Source organism: Schistocerca serialis, chromosome 4 (genome assembly GCF_023864345.2).
Source record: "Schistocerca serialis cubense isolate TAMUIC-IGC-003099 chromosome 4, iqSchSeri2.2, whole genome shotgun sequence".
In the NCBI taxonomy this organism is placed as follows: domain Eukaryota; kingdom Metazoa; phylum Arthropoda; class Insecta; order Orthoptera; family Acrididae; genus Schistocerca; species Schistocerca serialis.
Genome location: NC_064641.1, coordinates 115,389,255 through 115,411,025, shown reverse-complemented (window position 1 = coordinate 115,411,025; position 21,771 = coordinate 115,389,255). Strand labels below are relative to the sequence as shown.

Below are 21,771 nucleotides of genomic sequence, written 5' to 3'. Positions count from 1 at the left end.
AAGGTACTCAGACGGACACTCTCATCAGGAGAGCTGAAGAGGGTAATATGTTTCATCACTGAAATGTCGAAGAATAGAGTCAATGCCATCATATTAAATTCTTAAGAATGTTACCAAATATACAATATTCATTTTAATTTTAGGTTACAGAAATTATGAGCAAGATGTATGATTGCCGAAGTGTGGATGTACCTAATGAAATGACATTCATAACATTGTATGATTCACCAGTTAGGTGAGAAGAAGACATTCAGGAGGTTAGCTAAGGTACATTAGAATACCTAAATTTTATAATTCATATTTGAATGACACTCTCATTTTTATGCATCCAGTCAAAAAACATGTAGGGTTCAGAATTTAAAAATGAGTTTCATTTTTTGTTAGATCTTCACTAATTTTGTTAACTGAAAATAGACCTGTGTTTTATTTACTTTACGGCTCTGTACACCTTTCTTTTTTGTTTCAGCAGAGTATATACTCATAAAATAAACAGTTACAAACACATAAGCATCTAAAAATGTATTTACAGGAATGTCGTACCTCAAATCCTTCAAAGCACGTTCTCGAGGTTGATGAACAAGGGTGCTACAACATGGATTACCAGGCATGGGCAACATTAATGTTTGCACAAGAAGAGACGTGATGGCTTGCACAGCAAGACTGCTGGCCTGAAACAAAGTTTTAATGAAGCACACAGCACAAAAGTTCATTTTCATTTAAAACATGACTTTTTTCCAGATGTGTATAGTGTACACTGAGTGTTTATCTGACTTTTTTGGAGCAGACTTTGGGGTCCAAGTTAAAACTGAATATCATTCTTAGAGGGGGAGGGGCACTGAATACATTCCAAACTAAATAGAAAAATAATGTACGAGTTCAAGACAGGCGAAAAATACCTTCAGTGTCCACATATTCTACAAGTATGAAACTTGCTCACTTATTAGAGGGTACTGAAAAATTGCACACTACTGGCTAACATAATTTATGAAAATGCTGAGACAAAAATTTGCCCAGGACACAACTGCAACCTTGAACCATTTGATTTTTCAATCTTTCATATGAATAACAACATATTCACCAGCACAAATTCAGAAACATCAGTTTGTACTTCCAATGAAAAATCTATGTTCAAAATCAAAAGTTTGCAGATATAACCTAACAGGTTTATTCATTCACATTCAGTTAACAACTCACCTCAGAAGATATTGCCTGCAGTTGGCAACGAAATGTCAGGAGGAAGAATTTCTACTGTTCGACCATGGCCTCTTAGGCCAGAAGTTTTAATTAATGAGGTTTATTCATTGTTACCTGCCATGTGTACAAGGTACCCAAGGGGTCCAAATGAGAGAAATTTTATTACTTAAATTTTACAAAGAGGTCAACTTTCCATCCATCATCTTTCTACTGATACAATAATCGACCTGTTCATGCCTTAATAGGCCAAATCATTGTTAGCAAAGCTGCCCTGGCAAACAAATCACACTGCAGGTTCACCTGACTTCTGAGACTGAGGGGTCTCGGAGTCATGTCCGACAAACTTTTCTCCCATCTGTTCCAAGCTGCCATCTGCAGCAGATGCTAAATGGCTTAGTTGCTTTATCTTTGCATTTCCCTTCCCCTTTGGGAATGCTATGTGGCTATTGGAGTTATCTTATCTCACCCCCCTGAAAACCTCATCATGTAATCCCCATCAGCACATAAACCAACATAGTTTCTTTTTCTCAAGTTCAGTAAGCTATGTTTATTACAAGTCCTCACTGTTTCTCAATCCTGACTACACCCCCATGGGGGTTGTACAAAATGGTGCCAGAATCAGGGTGCCAAATCAAACTGTTATCAGCTTTGAGGTTCAGTACACAAATTACAAACCCCAGAGGGGATGCATGACAGCATTGCGCAGGGCCATCTAGTTGCGAGCTGTAATGCAACAGACAAGTGCTTTGCGTATTCAGTCCTGGCTGCCTGCCCCTGTTTATCCACAGCCACCGCTGCTGCAGATGTGTGGAGCTAGCCAACCTCACCTTCCGCCCTGCCACTTTCAGGTGAGGTTGCATCACAGGTACAAGGGCCATCTCAATGCCAGGAGCTGAACCCGCTACCATGCCTTTTGTTGATCAACAAATGCAAGTCACAAGCTTTGCTTTTAGGAAGAAGATGCTGCTAGAGCCAGTGCTGCCAGAGATGTTATAATGGTCCAAATGGCTCTGAGCACTATGGGACTTAACATCGGAGGTCATCAGTCCCCTAGAACTCAGAACTACTTAAACCTAACTAACCTAAGGACAGCACACACATCCATGCCCGAAGCAGGATTCGAACCTGCAACCCTAGCGGTCGCACGGTTCCAGACTGAAGCGCCTAGAACCGCTCTGCCACTTCCGCCGACATGCGGAGATATCACCAGGAGCTGCTCCCGAACACTTTTGGTTTTTTTTATGCTTGTACTTTAAAGGAACGGCCACAACCAGGCCATAGGGACAGTTTAAGATGGGTCCAGAATTGCAAGCTAGCTTGGAGGAATTACAGACGGAGAATAAAACTCTGAAAAGGCTCTTTAAAGAGGCATTAATAAATGTGATGCCACAAAGTAGCACTGTGCCTGCAGCTAGCATCACTTCCTCATTTCTGAGGTTCCCACATGCAATTCCATCTAGACCTGTAATTAATGTTGCAATGGATTTACTGGTTCCCACCTTAGGAAGGAGGTACTACTCGGCAAAGCAGAAGCTCACTGTGTAGATACGCTTGTTTGCTGGATAGACGCACAGGTAAGTGCTGAGGTGAAATGTGCTACATCAAGTGCACTAAGGGAGGCTGTACGTCTAGCATTTCTGTGCAAGGTGGCCCAGAAATTCGTTCAGTCATCCACCAATAGATGTGCATTCACTGTTGGCATGCACTGCACTCATTACAAATGCACAGGTCTCAAGGCTCCTGAGCATCTGGGACCAGCATGTGCCTACTGCAGAAAGTTAGAACACGAGAGAGCAAATTGTCTGTCTCTATAGCAACACTTGGCTAACCAAATAGGTTACTGAGGTTCTTGATGGAATGTTAATATGAGAAATGTGATTGAGAGCCATTCTGCCAGAGCCCCTTGCTCCCCTTCCACAAAGCAAATCCAATAAGAAGGGTAGGACTCACTCAGGTGGGAAACGTAACTTTGCAAAGGAAAATAAATAGCACATAGTCTATCTTTATCATTGACATAGGGATAGAAGTGATTGTTTTGTTTGTTAAATCTACTCACTGCTGAGAATTACAACAGTCACGATGCAGACTTAGTGGATTGGGAAAAAAGGTAATTTAACCCCAGCAGTTCGCAAAATGTGGAATTGGAAATAGACAGAAGAAAGCATCAGCTCACATTGGAATTGGTTTGGAAGCATGACCACAATTTTGATGTCGCTTTAGGAAATGGTTTCCTGCACCATTTTTAAGGAATAATTAACTTCCAAACACAAGAAGTCCAAATAGTGGAAAATCAACCATTTTGGCAGTGTCACAACTAAAGAGGATGCAAGGGAGTCCAGAATGAATGGCCATGTTCTGACAACCCCATAAACCACATAACATATCACTGAAGTTAAAAAAAAATCAAGAAAATATCAGGCTGTACATTCAAAGTCTTTTCAATAGTGACAAAGAAAGAGTTTTTGAGAGGACAAATTTTCCTCATGGATCCATTAACAAGAAATTAAGTTTTAGATGGTAAACAGTCACATGTGAAGTTCGGTTTAGCTCAAGTGAATGTGGCTCGAGAGAGTACATTTTTATCAGCGAGCATAGATAATTTCGGAAGCAGAGATACAAAACTTTCCTGGCAGATTAAAACTGTGCGCCGGACTGAGACTTGAACTTGGGACCTTGCCTTTTGCAGGCAAGTGCTCTACCAACTGAGCTACCCAGACTCACGACATGTCCTCACAGCTTCAATTCTGCCAGTATCTCATCCCCTACCTTCCAAACTTCACCGAAGTTCTTCTGCGAACCTTGCAGAACTAGCACTCCTGGAAGAAAGGATATTGCGGAGAGATGGCTTAGCCACAGCTTGGGGGATGTTTCTGGAATGAGGTTTTCACTCTGCAGTGGAGTGTGCGCTGATATGAAACTTCCTGGCGGAAGGTAGGAGACGAGGTACTGGCGGAATTGAAGCTGTGAAGGTAGGTTGTGAGTCGTGCTTGGGTAGCTCAGATGGTAGAGTACTTGCCCGCAAAAGACAAAGGTCCCAAGTTCGAGTCTCGGTCCGTCACACAGTTCTAATCTGCCATGAACGTTTCATATCAGGGCAAACTCCGCTGCAGAGTTAAAATCTCATTTTGGAAGCAGAGACATTAAAATTCCTTGTGGTACCAACAAGCCCAAGTGAATGCAGTAAATATTGAGGAGACAACAGAATATCAAGAAAACTAACAGCCTGCAAGAGCAGTAAATAAATTCTACCTACATTTCAACAGTTTGCTCATCATCTTTTACAAGATTTAAACCCAACCATGTGCCTAGTAGAACTGGATGACAAAATTGTCTTTTTAAGTATGATAAGAGAACACGCAGAGTGACTAAGAAATGTACTAGCTCATGTTAATAATGCTAAGCCAAATTCGAAATTAAAAAAGTGCAGATGTGCGTAATCACGTGCTCTACTGGGCCACATAATTTTGGTAGATAGTATAAGACCAGCCCCCCCCCCCCCCCTCCCCATTAATGTATGCAGTGAGTGATTTTGCAGAGCCAAGCAAAATTAAAGAATTGTAATCATTTGGCAGACACCTTAAATAGGAAAATTAAGATCCTGCTAGAAGAAGATGAAATTTTTTGAGGAGTTAAAAAGGGCAAGAGAATCCAATGCTGAGTGTAATTATGGGCTACCTTGCTGGACATTATTACAATAGATTATGTTTTGTATCAGAAACAGTCCTGGAGAATGAATAGCAGTTCCAAAAACTTCTCATGATGCATCAATGTCATGTTAGTACATAGGTGTGTCATAATGGGGAAAATGACAGGCAAGCACTCACTGCAGGCCATTATTGGTAGCCACAACAAAAGAAAAATGTAGAACAATAAGTTCAAAACTGTCTTCATTGCGCTAAGGGAGTTCAAGTACAAAGAGCAAATATCTCTCTTTAAATCCCATCTGAGCTGCAGGACCTTTTGCTTGATATCATGGGATCACTTCCCACAGTGACTCAAAATAACATATGTTTCATCTATCACTGACCATTTCTCTTGCTATCTGATCATGATACTGACTGAAGACATGATCACAGTGACAATTGTGAAAGGATTTGTCACCCATTTAGCACTACCATAATGGCTTCCAGAGGCTCTCATAACAGAACAAGGGACAATCTTTGTGCTCAGTCTTATGGTATAAGTTATGTTGACTTCCCCAAAATGAAGAAGAGGAGAACCTCCCATTTCACCTAAGAGTAGTGGTGGGTTTGAACACATTCACAAAGCAGCAGCTGATATAAAATATTTCAATGAAGATGACATGCCGAGTTGCAGAAAGGCACAACGAAAAGACTGTCACACATTGAGCTTTTGGCTAAAGCCTTCTTCAGAAAAGCAAGGAAAACTCATACACATTCACACAAGCAGGCACACCTCATGCACATGAGACCACTACCTCTGGTCTGATGGCAACTCTTGCACTGAATGAAAACTGCAATCCTAGAGTGGGGCAGGGAAGCAGGTGGGGTGGAGGATGGGTTGCCAATCTTGTTAGGATTTCCCTCATTTCAGGGCACAATGTAGATTTCAAGCCCTCGATTGAACAACATCGGGGAGGGTTGTAGCCTCTCCCCGATGTTGTTCAATCTGTATATTGAGCAAGCAGTAAAGGAAACAAAAGAAAAATTCGGAGTAGGTATTAAAATACATGGAGAAGAAATAAAAACTTTGAGGTTCGCTGATGACATTGTAATTCTGTCAGAGACAGCAAAGGACTTGGAAGAGCAGTTGAATGGAATGGACAGTGTCTTGAAAGGAGGATATAAGATGAACATCAACAAAAGCAAAACAAGGATAATGGAATGTAGTCTAATTAAGTCGGGTGATGCTGAGGGAATTAGATTAGGAAATGAGGCACTTAAAGTAGTAAAGGAGTTTTGCTATTTGGGGAGCAAAATAACTGATGATGGTCGAAGTAGAGAGGATATAAAATGTAGGCTGGCAATGGCAAGGAAAGCGTTTCTGAAGAAGAGAAATTTGTTAACATCCTGTATTGATTTAAGTGTCAGGAAGTCATTTCTGAAAGTATTCGTATGGAGTGTAGCCATCTATGGAAGTGAAACATGGACGATAAATAGTTTGGACAAGAAGAGAATAGAAGCCTTTGAAATGTGGTGCGACAGAAGAATGCTGAAGATTAGATGGGTAGATCACATAACTAATGAGGAAGTATTGAATAGGATTGGGGAGAAGAGAAGTTTGTGGCACAACTTGACTAGAAGAAGGGATCGGTTGGTAGGACATGTTCTGAGGCATCAAGGGATCACCAATTTAGTATTGGAGGGCAGCGTGGAGGGTAAAAATCGTAGAGGGAGACCAAGAGATGAATACACTCAGCAGATTCAGAAGGATGTAGGTTGCAGTAGGTACTGGGAGATGAAAAAGCTTGCACAGGATAGAGTAGCATGGAGAGCTGCATCAAACCAGTCTCAGGACTGAAGACCACAACAAACAAAACAAATTCTTAAGTAAAATATCTATACATGGTGTGTGAAGTACTTTTAGGTTATTAACCATGGTTCCCTCAGAATGCTTGTTCTGAATAATGTGATGATAAAAAATCGATTTACTACTAGCTGTTCTGGAACATAAAAGCTACATTCGTCAAAAAAAGTACTGTTGTTCCTCTTTAATGAGCATGTAGATTTTATTGAGGAATTTTTCTTTGATATTTTCACTGAATTACTCTAAAATGTCAAGCTCTTTCTGTTCGTGGATTGTCAATTAGTCTTTTTTTACTATATAAATGAGATGGTCTTATCACTAGTCCTTTTATGTATTACATGTTTTAATGAAGAATTTAGTTGCCTTGTATTTTATATATTGTATTACCTTTTCCATTAACTTGACACATATTGTCTCCTTGTTTTTACACTGGGACAAATTATTCTTTTAAGTTAAATAATCATTCAGAATTATGGTTTAAATTTATTCCTCTTTTTATTACTCACATTGTATAAAGTTGGTCCTGCCCATGACATACGCTTTCTAAGTTGCTGCTTAATCTCATTTAAGTAGCTTGTACCTTTGACACTTACCTTTATAGATCACACTTGCTCCAGTTAAAAAGGGCAAGAGAATCCAATGCTGAGTGTAATTATGGGCTACCTTGCTGGACATTATTACAATAGATTATGTTTTGTATCAGAAACGGTCCTGGAGAATGAATAGCAGTTCCAAAAACTTCTCATGATGCATCAATGTCATGTTAGTACATAGGTGTGTCATAATGGGGAAAATGACAGGCAAGCACTCACTGCAGGCCATTATTGGTAGCCACAACAAAAGAAAAATGTAGAACAATAAGTTCAAAACTGTCTTCATTGCGCTAAGGGAGTTCAAGTACAAAGAGCAAATATCTCTCTTTAAATCCCATCTGAGCTGCAGGACCTTTTGCTTGATATCATGGGATCACTTCCCACAGTGACTCAAAATAACATATGTTTCATCTATCACTGACCATTTCTCTTGCTATCTGATTATGATACTGACTGAAGACATGATCACAGTGACAATTGTGAAAGGATTTGTCACCCATTTAGCACTACCATAATGGCTTCCAGAGGCTCTCATAACAGAACAAGGGACAATCTTTGTGCTCAGTCTTATGGTATAAGTTATGTTGACTTCCCCAAAATGAAGAAGAGGAGAACCTCCCATTTCACCTAAGAGTAGTGGTGGGTTTGAACACATTCACAAAGCAGCAGCTGATATAAAATATTTCAATGAAGATGACATGCCGAGTTGCAGAAAGGCACAACGAAAAGACTGTCACACACTGAGCTTTTGGCTAAAGCCTTCTTCAGAAAAGCAAGGAAAACTCATACACATTCACACAAGCAGGCACACCTCATGCACATGAGACCACTACCTCTGGTCTGATGGCAACTCTTGCACTGAATGAAAACTGCAATCCTAGAGTGGGGCAGGGAAGCAGGTGGGGTGGAGGATGGGTTGCCAATCTTGTTAGGATTTCCCTCATTTCAGGGCACAATGTAGATTTCAAGCCCTCGATTGAACAACATCGGGGAGGGTTGTAGCCTCTCCCCGATGTTGTTCAATCTGTATATTGAGCAAGCAGTAAAGGAAACAAAAGAAAAATTCGGAGTAGGTATTAAAATACATGGAGAAGAAATAAAAACTTTGAGGTTCGCTGATGACATTGTAATTCTGTCAGAGACAGCAAAGGACTTGGAAGAGCAGTTGAATGGAATGGACAGTGTCTTGAAAGGAGGATATAAGATGAACATCAACAAAAGCAAAACAAGGATAATGGAATGTAGTCTAATTAAGTCGGGTGATGCTGAGGGAATTAGATTAGGAAATGAGGCACTTAAAGTAGTAAAGGAGTTTTGCTATTTGGGGAGCAAAATAACTGATGATGGTCGAAGTAGAGAGGATATAAAATGTAGGCTGGCAATGGCAAGGAAAGCGTTTCTGAAGAAGAGAAATTTGTTAACATCCTGTATTGATTTAAGTGTCAGGAAGTCATTTCTGAAAGTATTCGTATGGAGTGTAGCCATCTATGGAAGTGAAACATGGACGATAAATAGTTTGGACAAGAAGAGAATAGAAGTCTTTGAAATGTGGTGCGACAGAAGAATGCTGAAGATTAGATGGGTAGATCACATAACTAATGAGGAAGTATTGAATAGGATTGGGGAGAAGAGAAGTTTGTGGCACAACTTGACTAGAAGAAGGGATCGGTTGGTAGGACATGTTCTGAGGCATCAAGGGATCACCAATTTAGTATTGGAGGGCAGCGTGGAGGGTAAAAATCGTAGAGGGAGACCAAGAGATGAATACACTCAGCAGATTCAGAAGGATGTAGGTTGCAGTAGGTACTGGGAGATGAAAAAGCTTGCACAGGATAGAGTAGCATGGAGAGCTGCATCAAACCAGTCTCAGGACTGAAGACCACAACAAACAAAACAAATTCTTAAGTAAAATATCTATACATGGTGTGTGAAGTACTTTTAGGTTATTAACCATGGTTCCCTCAGAATGCTTGTTCTGAATAATGTGATGATAAAAAATCGATTTACTACTAGCTGTTCTGGAACATAAAAGCTACATTCATCAAAAAAAGTACTGTTGTTCCTCTTTAATGAGCATGTAGATTTTATTGAGGAATTTTTCTTTGATATTTTCACTGAATTACTCTAAAATGTCAAGCTCTTTCTGTTCGTGGATTGTCAATTAGTCTTTTTTTACTATATAAATGAGATGGTCTTATCACTAGTCCTTTTATGTATTACATGTTTTAATGAAGAATTTAGTTGCCTTGTATTTTATATATTGTATTACCTTTTCCATTAACTTGACACATATTGTCTCCTTGTTTTTACACTGGGACAAATTATTCTTTTAAGTTAAATAATCATTCAGAATTATGGTTTAAATTTATTCCTCTTTTTATTACTCACATTGTATAAAGTTGGTCCTGCCCATGACATACGCTTTCTAAGTTGCTGCTTAATCTCATTTAAGTAGCTTGTACCTTTGACACTTACCTTTATAGATCACACTTGCTCAAGTGACGAAACAGTTACTCACTTCTGGTTTTTATTCACACTATAGGAAGCAACAAATTAACAAAATATGTGACACCATACTTTTGTGGGTGGTGTATGAATAAATATTATTCTACACTATCCATAAGTGCAGTTTCAGAATACTATCTAAATATGGACTAAGCACTGTGATCCATTTTGCGCTTCTGGTACTATTTTTTGATTAAAATATCTTAATATTTTACAGATGTTTTACATCAATGACAACATCTGCATTACAACTTTTGTATTTCTTGCATGTATTATGCATTTCACATATCCCTTACTACAAATTTTTACATTACTTGCCCGCTGTTACTTCGTATGTGATGAAAATATAGTACCCAACGATTACACACAGCTTTTAAAAGCACTATGATATTTCTGTTACCTACTTTGTTACTCTCTCTTGACTAGGATTCACTTATGATTTGAAATTATTTTGCATTCTTGATGCATAAATGTATGTAGCATTTGCAAAATCTTGCCTCACTTCTGTAAAATGTACGTTTTATATTTCATTTTACTGGCAAACAGTGTCTTGACCTTTTAAATGATAACATGAGATATATTTAACCTTGGCAATCAACAGACAGCTAATTGTACATATAAGCATACACAAATAGCTCAGGAACACGTTTCGTTTCTATTGTTACCAGTTGGCGTCATACCAACCACCTTTCGTATGCACCATAGAGGGCAGCATACGTTTAAATGAACCAATTTCAGGGGATAATGAGGTCTTCTCTCTTTTTAACTTTCTATAATGCATGTCTTTTACGTAAAACTTAAATACTTCCTTAGCTGTTCACTCTTTGACCAAGTTTTTGGTAATTACCCATTTTATAAACGGATTCCATAGAATACAATCACATGTCATTACCAATGGTTACTAGCGATATTATGCCAAAGGTGGAGATCAGAGTTTTCACTATTAAACTACCAGTGACTGAGCTTTATTCAGCAGCATTCTTCAGACCTCATTGGTGGCAGTTTCATGCCATTGTCTCCTGCTGTCACCTAGGATATACCAGCCACACTATAATATTAATTTATTCTTCTGATTTTATTCAAGTCCTTTGACCTTTAAGAATGTGTATTACTCTTTTTCACAGAGTAAAATGGAGTGATGATGACCTTGTACGAGACTGAAACCATACATGAAATTAACAAGAACTATGGAAAATCCAGGATGGAAAGTAACAATATTAGAGAGGAAAGTTGCTACTCACCATATAGCGGAGATGCTGAGTCACGATAGGCACTACAAAAAGATTCACACAATTATAGCTTTCGGCCATTAAGGCCTTTGTCAGCAGTAAACACACACACACACACACACACACACACACACACACACACACACACGCGTCTGCAGTCTCAGACAACTGAAACCACACAGCGTGCAGCAGCACCAGTGCATGATGGGAGTGGCAACTGGGTGGGGGTAAGGAAGAGGCTGGGGCGGGGAGGGGGAGGGATAGTATGATGGGGGTGGCAGACAATGAAGTGCTGCAGTTTAGACGGAGGGCAGGAGAGAGGGTGGGGAGGGTGTGTGTGTGTGGGGGGGGGGGGGGGTGTAAGTAGCGGAAGGGAGAGAAATATAATAAAATTAAAAGACTGGGTGTGGCGGTGAAATGAAAGCTGTGTAGTGCTGGAATGGGAACAGGGAAGAGGCTGGATGGGTGAGGACAGTGACTAATGAAGTTTGACGGCAGGAGGGTTACGGGAATGTTGGATGTGGAAAGTTCACACCAGCGCAATTCAGAAAATCTGGTGTTGGTGGGGAGGATCCATATGGCACAGGCTGTGAATCAGTCATGGGGATGATGGATATCATGTTCGGCAGAGTGTTCAGCAACAGGGTGGTTCACTTGTTTCTTGGCCAGAGTTCGTCGGTGGCCATTCATGCAGACAGACAGCTTGTTGCTTGTCATGCCTACATAGAATGCAGCACAATGGTTGCAGCTTAGCTTGTAAATCACATGACTGGTTTCACAGGTAGCCCTGCCTTTGATTGGATAGGTGATGTTAGTGATCGGACTGGAGTAGGTGGTGGTAGGAAGATGTATGGGACAGGTCTTGCATCTAGGTCTGTTATAGAGGTATGAGCCATGAGGTAAGGGGTTTGGAGCAGGGGTTGTAGTGATGGACGAATATATTTTGTAGGTTCGGTGGACGGTGGAATTCCACAGGAGGAGGGGTGGGATGGATAGTGGGCGGGGCATTTCTCGTTTCAGGGCACGACCAGAGGTAAGGGAAACCCTGGCGGAGAATGTAATTCAGTTGCTCCATTCCCAGATGGTACTGAGTTATGAGGGGAATGCTCCTCCACGGCCGAAATGTGGCACCTTGGGAGGTGGTGGGAGACTGGAAAGATACGGCACGGGAGATTTGTTTTTCTACAAGGTTGGGAGGATAATTATGGTCAGTGAAGGCTTCAGTGAGAGCCTCGGTATGATTCGAGAGGGACTGCTCGTCACTGCAGATGTGATGACCACGGGTAGCCAGGCTGTACAGAAGGGACTTCTTGGTATGAAATTGGTGGCAGCTGTCGAAGTGGAGGTATTGCTGGCGGTCAATAGGTTTGATATGGACGGAGGTACTGATGCAGCCATCTCTGCGGTGGAGGTCAACGTCTAGGAAGGTGGCTTGTTGGGTGGAGTAGGACCAGGTGAAGCAAATGGGGGAGAAGTTGTTGAGGTTCTGGAGGTATGTGGATAGGGTGTCCTCACATTCAATCCAGATAGCAAAGATGTCTTCAATGAATCTGAACCAGGTTAGGGGTTTAGGATTCTGGGTGTTTAGGAAGGATCCCTGTAGATGGACCATGAATAGGTTGGCATAGGATGGTGCAATTCAGGTGCCCATAGCCATACCCTGGATTTGTTTGTAGGTAATGCCTTCAAAGGAAAGGTAATTGTGGGTGAGAAAATAGTTGGTCATGGCGACTAGGAAGGAGGTTGTTGGTTTGGAATCCATAGGGCATCTGGAAAGGTAGTGTTCAATAGCAGTAAGGCCATGGGCATTAGAAATGTTAGTGTACAGGGAGGTGGCATCAATAGTGACGAGCATGGCACTGTGTGGTAAAGGGAACGGAACTGTGGAGAGTCGGTCGAGGAAATGGTTGGTATCTTTTATATAGGAGGTTAGGTTCCGGGTAATAGGTTGAAGGTGTTGGTCTACGAGAGCAGAGATTCTCTCAGTGGGGGCACAGTAACCGGCCACAATGGGGCGTCCTGGGTGGTTGGGTTTATAGACTTCAGGAAGCATGTAGAAGGTAGGAGTGCGGGGGGTGGTAGGGGTACCCCGAAGTATGGTATCCCTCATCTCCATGACTGATTCACAGCCTGTTCCATATGGATCCTTCCCACTAACACCAATTTTTCTTAGTTGTGCTGGTGGGAACTTTCCCTGCAATACATCCTACATTCCCTGACCTTCCTGGCCTCAACCTTCATTAGTCACTGTCCTCACCCATCCAGCCCCCTCCCTGTCACAGCCGTCATTTCACCGCCACACCCGGTCTTTTAATTTCTTTATATTTCTCTCCTTTCCACTACTTACATCCCCCACCCCCGACCCCCTCCCCACCATCTCTCCTGCCCTCCGTCTAAACTGCAGCACTTCACTGTCCACCACCCCCACCATACTATCCCTCCCCCTCTCTGTCCCAGCATACTCCTTACCCCCACACAGTTGCCACTCACTTCATGCACTGGTGCTGCTGCTCGCAGTGTGGTTTTAGTTGTCTGAGACTGCAGACGTGTGTTTGTGTTTTTGTGTGTGTGTGTGTGTGTGTGTGTGTGTGTGTGTGTGTGTGTGTGTGTGTGTGTGTCTATTACTGACAAAGGCCTTAATGGCCAAAAGCTATAATTGTGTGAATCTTTTTGTTGTGCCTATCGTGACTCAGCATCTCCGCTTTATGGTGAGTAGCAACTTTCCTCTCTAAAATTGTTATATGTCATCAAGACTACTTTCATTGAAATAATTTTACTATAGTTTTATAGACTGCTGTTTTCCACAGACAATGTTTCACAAAATTGGTAGCCAATATGTTGTCTTATTTCATGTACAGCTTGCACTTTGATTGAAATCATCTATTACCATATGCAATTTATCATACAATGCCAGTTTACATAAAACACTTTCATGTTGTTCGCAGTCGAGAAATGCGTTCATCTCATGAGACTAAGAAGTTTCCACCCGAAATAAATTCCAGAACCAAGTAGGAGATTATGTGATGTTACAACAATTAGACTGACAATCAGTGTAAAATTTCAAAGTAGGAATGACTAGACCAGAACTGCCAAACTATAGAGGAATGGCAAGCTATAGGAAAGAGAAATGGAGTCTGTAGGAAAACTAAAGCAACCTTGGGAAAAAAAGACAAACAGCTGAATGAATATCACAGTTCAGAGTCCACAATGAAATGTAGGTTTCCTATAACAGTCCGGGTAAGTCAGCTGAAAAGTCAGTGGATAGCAAAAGCTTACTACTTCCAATAGGGCCATGCCCAGTAAAGCATTGAAAGCTCTGTGGTATTAAAATGAACCTATGGGTCTTTCCCATTACCTTTTGTTACCTATCAATCCTGAAGAGATGGACACTGGAATGAGCAGAGACACACACTCACTGAATACTGTAGGCTTTGAACAGTGTACATACATATTTAAAAAACCTTGCATATAACTGCTCAACTTATGAAGTTGTAGTCTTTCACAGAGAACACACAGCTACATTGTCTAATCACTGTAACTAAACTGTAACTTCCACTGGGTATTTTGTTATGTAACCAAATTTCTTACTCCCATTCTCCCACAATAGTATCCTAGGCCTATAACAAATGAAGCAGAGTTAGAAAAAGATGAAGAAGAAGAACTACATTATGCCGGAATGTCACAACAATAGTGTGTATATGTGTGCTCTAAAGAATAATGCAAACTCATAATCACATAGGTTACATTTTTGTTCTGAGCTTATCCACTGATCAGTGCTTCCATTGTTTCTTTTGTATATCATATTTTTTGGTATAATAAATTCCAATTTCAATTAAGGATTACTACACGTTTACCAGTATAATGAGTGCTTCTCCTAACATCATCAGTGCATTTTCTCTGGTGTTTGGCAGATACTGTTTCCAAATTTACTATTGTAATCTGTTGACAAAGACAGCTCAAACAAATTCTCCTCATCAGATCTTTCAGACAGTGCCTAGTGCAAAGGAAAAATTCATTTGTTTCTCATTACAGGTAAAGTGTTTTTTACAGTGAAATTTTACGTATCACTTCAACAAAATAGTGCAATTTATGGTTCAATGAAACACAAAGAATAAGTGATATTCCAGAACTGACTGAATAGTACTGTTGCTTAGTGGCAGCTGACACAGTGGGATGCTTGCTGGCACACAAAATGGGGCAAGTTGGATAAGGTAAGAAGAAAAAACAAATGTCTGCAGATATAACAAGAGTGGTAGAGGACATGCCATTATAATTTAACTGAATATCCACAAGTGTGTTTTGGGATCACACTACTCAATGAGCATATTACAAATTGCCACATTAAAAAGCATTTTGTCTGTAATGAGAAATAAACTCTGGTTTTCCATTGACACTGAGCAATACATGAAATGTGTGATGAGCAGATGAGCAGTATTTGTTTGGGTAGGCTTAATCTATACATTGCAAACAAAATTTCAAGTACCTGCTGAAAAATCACAGAAAATTAGGTTGGACCACATATCAAACACTAGGATTAGATTATTACACAATAATATTCATGTTGGCTCACCTGGATCATGACTGCTGACTCTTCAGGTCCAGTATTTTCAGACGGGCTCATGCTTAAAACACTTAAGAGAGCGACCCACGTTTCTTCAAACTGCTGGCGATTGATCCAACCCAGAAGCGTAACACTAGAGTGAAAAAAAGTATAGAAACAACTAAGATTAAAACGCATGCTTTGAAGAACTGGGATTGTCATTCATTGAATATCACTGATTGAACATGCAAGCAGACCAAGTTAGTGTGAACAAGTATACACGAAATCACACGAGTGCCTGCACACAAAATGTGTTGGGGGAAAAAAAGGGAGGGAGGTTGGAGGGGGCAGGGGAGTACCCATCGTCCTGAATCTCCTCTATGGTTTGCAGAAAACATTCTTTCAACAAAGTTTTAAGTTTGAGGAACAGAAAAAAGTCTGCTGGGGCTAGGTTTGGAGAATATCATGGGTGGGGCACAAAGGAAATGTAATTTGTTATTAGATAGCTGCAGAAAAGGAATGGTGTATGTGCTGGTGCATTCTGATGATGCAAAATCCAAGTCTGATTTCCCCACAATTCATCCCCTTTCGGCACACAGAATCCCTCACACTAGGATTCTTCAGAAACTTCTCGAACAGTTATATGATGATTTCTGCAAATCACAGCAGGAACTCTTTTGGCATAGTCATCATCTGTTTACTTGCTAGGTTGTACAGGATTGGGACTGTCACCAACAACATTATGCCTTCTTGGAAATGCTTAAACCACTCATAGCACTACATGTGACTGATATAGTCTTCCATGTATGCTTAGCTAAACAAGTTTTGCCAAGTTTGCAGTAGCTGCAGCTCGCTTACCAACTGATTGAATTCTATAGTGACACTTTATATTAATCATGAAGTAATTATTACTAGTTTTGACATTATAATTACCCTGTTAATTGGAACCTGGTGGATCACTTGCCATTAATAACCGAGAGTTGTGGTACTGAACTGCACAATATGTCTTCTAAACTGGTCTTTTATGTATCAGTTCCCACTTGTTAGTGTGTTGATGTGTATTCTCAATCACTGCAGCTTGCACTGCCAAAGATCTTTTATCTCCAGCTGCAAGTATGTGTACCTCCCTAGGAATGCACTTCCAGCTATTATGTCAACATGAGCTTTTTTGTTCCTTTCCTCTCAGGCATCATTTCCTGCAGTTTGACCCCAATTAGCAAAATGTGTTTTGCATGTTTATTTACATATATATTCAAACTTTTGTATTTTCATTTACAGAATAACAACAATAAGAAAAGGATAAATTGCTAGTCACCACAGAAAGGAGAGGATGAGTCACAGACAGGCACCATGAAAAAGAAAATGTCAGCTGAAGGCATCATAAAATAACGACTGCCTGGCTTTTTCTTTTTCTTTGTCATTGTGCCCATCTGAGACTTAATGACTCCTCGATGAGGAGAGTAGCACCTATCATTGCTGTTGTTATTCCAAACTGGACATCCCACTGTATTTTTCTTTATGTGGGATTGTGTGTGCCACATAGATCCAATCCAAAAGCCTAAATTTTAATATTTTACTTTATGAATCACCTTCCCATAATTTTTCACTGATTGTATCAAAGCTTGCATGGATCGTGATATACTGTGCATCTTCAAACATTTGTGGGTGCCACACAAAATACCTAATATATAGGGTGTTTAAAAATTAGTTATACAAAAGTAACCTTTAATTGTGCAAAAGGCAAATAACTTTCATCATGCAGTAGTATAACAGTGCACAGTGTGCACAAGATTTTTTATGGTTAATGAACCCAAGTCCACTGTTACAATCCAGAGACAATACAAAACTACATACTGCAAGCCACCACCTCAAAGGCAAACTGCTATAAATTGGCTGTGTATCACATAGGATGCCGGGTTGATGTTGGCCTGTAGTCTCTGATGCACCAACTGAAAGAGCTCCACAGTCTTAAATTTGTAGTCTGGGTAATGAGACATGTCAACTTAGAATTGAATACACCTAGCTTTTCAATGTGGAAGGTATTAAGGAAACAACTGTCATTCTGACCCTACAAATTGTAACTACTGCAAGCTTTAAGAGAATGAGAAAAGGAAAAGTGAGTTGAGTTTTGTGTAGGAATGTTTAACAAAGTGCAGACTGAAGATGATTTTCTTAATAAAATTGAGTTCAGTGATGAAGTCACCATCTATATCTACAGTAAATTGAATTGGCATAATGTTCAGATATGGGGTGCGCAGAAACTACATAACTTGGTTCAAACATGTAGGGACCTTATCTACAGTAATTGTTTTTTACGTTGTAAGCTGTAACAAGATTTATAGTCCTTACCTTTTTGCCAAGTCATCTATTAACTGGCACAATTACAACAGGATATGGACACAGAATTTATATTACAGCAATATGGTGCACCTCCATATTATCTTTGGGAAGTTGTTGTATTTCTCTGTAAGAATTTGCTGACTTGGACTGGACATGGCAAAAGAACATCTGGCCACCACAATCATTTGATTTGTCTTCAGTTGAATTCTATGTATGGGGTTACATTAAAGACTGAGTGTTCGTTCCTCTGCATCCGGGAAACGTCAATGGGCTGTGACAATGGATAACACAAATAGTTGCCACCATACATCAAGACTTGTTTCATAGGATTTGGCAGGTAAATGATTACAGATGAGACCCACACTGAACATTTGTTTAAATAAAAATTTAGAAGATGCACTGCATTTAGTGCTGTATCAAACATTCCTGTAAGTTATTTATCTTTTTCACAATCAACGGTTAATTTTGTATAACTAATTTATAAACACCCTGTATCATTAATAGTAAACTAAATTTGTGCTTCTTAGAAAATTATAGCATCAGTATCCTTCTTCAAATCTACATAGCCCCTAATTTCATATTTTTGGCACTTAACGATAGTTACATGTAAAATACTTCGTAATGAACAATAAGCTACAGTAGTTTATTTGAATAAACTTTTGCACAAATGTATTTTCAGAAACTTGTTTCCTTCTCATTGCAGTGAAAGTATTTGTATGATTAGTGCAATATTTCCAGTTTTTCACTCACTGAACTGTTTTTACAAAAGGCAGTGTCTGGAATTTTATGATTATGATGTAAACTTAACTCTTACAAAATGAATTGCTGCTTTGTAATATTGTGTTTTATACACATTATAACTATCGCACTGAGTTCCATTTACTTTCACACTTTAGCAGTAGTGTTGGGGGTCAACACCTGTTGTACAACTGCACTCCTTTTTGCATTGTTACCTGAATCCGTTAATGAGCATAGCCTTGACAAAAGTTCAGAACTCAAAGTTAGCACCAAGGAATTTGTAACTTAAATCCTTAGTTTTTATTTCATTATTTACACATACAGCTTTCTTGAGTATTGTATTGTTGTAGTTTCAGATCTCAAACAGAACTTGCAAGTACAATCCTCTATAATGAATAATGTCTCCTCTGAAGAAAGTACAGAATTTAATACCGCTCACCCACTTTATTGCAAGTGGCATGTCAGTGGTAGATCTAGGGGCCCTGTACTGAGGAAGGACAGAAATGGGAAAACTCGAGGCACTTCATCCATCCACCTAGCCAACGAGCCTGAAGGGCTGTCCTCCACATGAACTGAACCTGAGCGAGTGAGGCACACTGCACCAGTTGAGAAGCCTGCTCTGACCCATGTCACAGGAAGTAAGTGGGAAAGGGAAGGAATCTGTTAACTGTCAGTGGTTTGGACATACAGCAAACCATGGAGCCCTTTACGGAAATGGCAGCTAGGGACAGGAAGGATTGTCTTGCGCACTCTTGGTGTATTTCTGGAGGCCACATTCAGCATTCTGAAGAGGCCATTCTGACAAATGTCAAGGGAAAAAGGTGCACCCAACTTCAGGTTATGGCACATGTTGGAACACATGATGGTGTGTTTTGAGTATGGTGTCAAACCTGAATCATTCCAGCATCTGGCAGAGAAGGTTCATAAGACCAGCCTCATTTACAGGCTTTCAATGGAGCTCATAATCTGCAGCACTGGTCCCAGAACTGATTGGGACTTCCCAGTCTGAGCTGAGTGGAAGGCTTGAATCAGAGACTTTGAAGAACCTGTGACAAACTAGCCTGTGACTTCCCAGACTTATGGCATATGTTTGAAAACTGTAGGGTCTACTGGGAACTTGTTTTAAATATTCATAAATGTAAAACTGTACAACACTTAATAAAATTACGAAAGGTAGTATCCTCTGACTATAACATAAATGAGTCACAAGTGGAACCTGTCAACTCATGTAAATAATCTGGCGAGACAATTTGTAGATATAAGAAATGGAATGGATTCAACTGCTTGCAAATCATTTGTGTCCCATCTAAGATTATTGCTCAAATCTGTGGGACATATACCAAACAGCAGTAACTGGAGATACAGGACATATACAAAGAAGAGAACATGAACTGTTAACATTTGCAGTTTTAATTCAGTCGCAGGAGAGAATCATGGAAATATAGAAAAATCTAAATTTGCTTGAATTTGAAGACAGCCACCAACTATCTCACAAACACCAATTTACAGAGTTTCAAGGAGCAGTATTATGTGAAGAATCTCAGAGATATTCTTCAGTGTGCGCACACACACACACACACACACACACACAAACACACACACACACACACCACCACCACCACCACCACCCCTGTTGGGACCTTGAAGAAATAGTGAGACTAACTGCAGGATGCACAGAGGGATTTACACAGCCTTTCTTCCTTCACTCCATATGCTACTCGAATGGAAAGAAACCCTAACATGTGGTACTTTGTTAAGTACCCTCCGCCATGCACTTCACTGTGGTCTGGAGTACCTATAACTGTAGCTGCAGGTGTAGAGGTAAATATATGTGTGTGCTATTGAGTAGAACATTAACCGATAAGCGCAAACACTTGCAAAGTACCTAAAATAATTAATGAGTCAATATTCACAAATTTCAGTAAGAGATCAGTACAAACCGGAAAATTAGCTGCTGCAACAAATCAATATCCTGAAGGTACTCCACAGGGATTGGTGGGACATGAGTCTTTGCTGGTCCATTCAGTTCCACTTGCCATCCATGTCGCCAGACATCCGGTGGTGTGATAACGTACGAGTTGATTAGGGGCATGCGCGATAAACACACTATCAGTTTCCTAAACAGAAAACAAAGTGCTTTTTTGCAAAATAAAAATAACACAATACATTTGAAAAACAAATTGGGCTGTTAGATAAAATCCAATATCATCAGTGGAGAAGAAATGGGGCAAGTGCGAATATGAATAGCTGATCTATATACAAGTAGAAGGTATAAAAAGCAACTTCTTCTAAAAGAAAAACTTACCTTTCAAAAGATGTAAAATTCAACTACCTCATATCTATATCTCACCTTACGTAGTCTAAAATGTTCCTCTTTTTATGATGTGGGCATGCCTCATGAAAGCTTTTTAATATTGAAGTTATTATAAGCTGTTACTATGATCTACAAGGTGTTTAACATTGAGGGATGCTAGATCACACAAAGACGACAATTTGCTTTCATTACGGAATATATATGAGGTGTGATCAAAAAGTATAGGGATTTTTTTATTTCACAGGCTTTATACACTCAATTTTCAAAATATGTTTTATCTTGCTGGTACACATGTTCCTGATGTATGCTTGTATTTTCAACTGTTTTGAATACTTCGTTCATTGCTGACAGTCAAAAAATTTGTGTGTGGTTTGGAGTGCTTCATTAATTTTTATTTCAGGAAAAGATGGATCAAACAATATTCATTAAATTTTGCTTGAAAAATGGAATAAAGTGCAGCACCACATTTGAAATGTTGACTATGGGTTTTGGTGAATCTACTATCAGTAAGAGAGAATTTATGAGTGGTATAAATGTTTCAAAGAGGGTTGAGAAGATGTTGAAGATGATAACTGCCCTTGTGCCCTACCACTTCAATTACTGATGGCAAGATGGAAGAAGTAAAGAAAATGGTTCTGGAAAATGCCCGAATCTCCATCAAAGAGGTTGGTAGTGATGTCGGCATATTCTTTGGCTCATGCCAAGCATTTTTTCTTTTCTTTTTTTTTTCTTTTTAATGTTTTGAGGATGAAGTACGTAGCAGCATAGTTTTTTCCTATATTGTTGAATTAATGACTTCAGTCGGAAATTGCTGAATGAAGTCAACAACAA

The 21,771-nt window shown here is 39.8% G+C and overlaps 1 protein-coding gene across 1 annotated transcript in view; it reads right to left on the bottom strand.

Moving 5' to 3' along the window:
• Positions 1-21,771, bottom strand: part of LOC126473149 (huntingtin) — a 516,516-nt gene that overhangs the window by 132,556 nt on the left and 362,189 nt on the right. Inside the window, exons 39-41 of the mRNA XM_050100007.1 lie at positions 20,567-20,743; positions 15,579-15,702; positions 541-668 (exon numbers count right to left, since the gene is read on the bottom strand). Of these exons, the coding sequence (XP_049955964.1) occupies positions 541-668; positions 15,579-15,702; positions 20,567-20,743 (429 nt within the window). The remainder of the gene's footprint in view (positions 1-540; positions 669-15,578; positions 15,703-20,566; positions 20,744-21,771) is intronic.